At 31.5% G+C, this 1,323-nt stretch overlaps 1 protein-coding gene across 1 annotated transcript in view; it reads right to left on the bottom strand.

Annotated features, from left to right (window-relative positions):
* The window catches only part of NMD3 (NMD3 ribosome export adaptor), a 45,785-nt gene that overhangs the window by 28,402 nt on the left and 16,060 nt on the right, over positions 1–1,323 (bottom strand). The window contains 1 exon segment of the mRNA XM_004675379.2: positions 820–948. Coding sequence (XP_004675436.1) covers positions 820–948 — 129 coding nt within the window.

The raw sequence follows: 1,323 nt of genomic DNA, 5'->3' as shown, positions 1-1,323 counted from the left end.
ATCACACTTTGTTTTTATTAAATAATTTATATTTTACATCACTGTTCTTTTTAATATTTGCTTTCTTTTCTGAGGTGTAGTCCCTATAGAATTTCCACCACCAAATTCACCTGTGCACCACCACTGTAGTTCCTTGTGCTCTTTCCACCCTCATTTTGATCTCTTATCCTCCCCTTTCTCAGGAGGATGTCTATAATTTATAGTTGTTTATTTTTGTTTTGTTTTGTTGTATTTTCCTGATTCCTTGTTTGGTTCCCCTATATTCCTCCTATAAGTGAAAGCACAGGTATTTTTCTTATCCCCTTGTCTTATTTTACTGGACATTGTCCCTTCTAGCTCTATCCATGCTGCTGCAAATGACAGTTGTTTATCTTTTTGATTACTTAATAGTACTCCACTGTGTACCAATACCACATCTTCTTGATCCCATCATCTGTATTTGGGCATTTGGATTGGTTCCAAGTCTTACTTATTATGAATAGTACCACCATAAATGTAGGAGTGCAGGTATTCTTTTGAATTAATGTTTATACGACTGGAATGCTGGGTAATATGGTAGACTGAGATATCTCCATAGAAGAGTTCCTTTTTTATCACATCCTCTCCAACGCTTGTTGTTACTTGTTTTTTAAATATGTGTAGCACATGATTTTTAAAACAAAAAAATCTTTAAAGATTAATTAAAATGTGACAGTGAACTATTTCTACAGGTGAATTCTCCAAGAATCTAGACTATCCCTGCTACGTGAAGGACTTGGAAATGGGGTTTTGTTATTAGCTGATAGAGATTAAACAGCAGATGCAGAATTTCCTTATTACCTTTTGCCTCACTTGAACCACAGCCTTCCAGAAATCCTTAGCTTCTACTCTATGGCAATCTCCACACATCTGGGGCTGAATAACGTAATCTACTACAAATACTTGCTGAAGGATAGCACCATTCATCACCTGAAAAGGAAAACAATCACATTCCTTAATTCTTTCCTTTCTTTTTATTAACAAATTATTTTACTTAGAAGCTTTAATATTAAATTAAAAATTTTTTTCAGATCCTTGTGAGACAAACAAAAAATCCATTAATCTAAAAGTCATAAGAATAGGTTACACTATTTCAAAAAAAAAAGCACACATTTATAATTTATCACATTCAATACTTAAAAAATATCTTTAAAGTGTTCATTAGGATATTTTTTGAAGAATTTTAAAACTATATATTTAGATATCAATAAAGTATGTGTATGTATGCATAAAATTCATTCTTTTAAAAAATCCTCCTTAAATTTTATTCCAAAACAAAACATTCCTTAATATTCACTTGTTTCT

The sequence above is a fragment of the Condylura cristata genome, unplaced genomic scaffold, assembly GCF_000260355.1.
Source record: "Condylura cristata isolate star-nosed mole 26May11 unplaced genomic scaffold, ConCri1.0 scaffold00003, whole genome shotgun sequence".
NCBI classification, from domain to species: Eukaryota; Metazoa; Chordata; class Mammalia; order Eulipotyphla; family Talpidae; genus Condylura; species Condylura cristata.
Note: the sequence above shows the minus strand (reverse complement) of the source record. Positions and strands in the feature narration are given on the sequence as shown.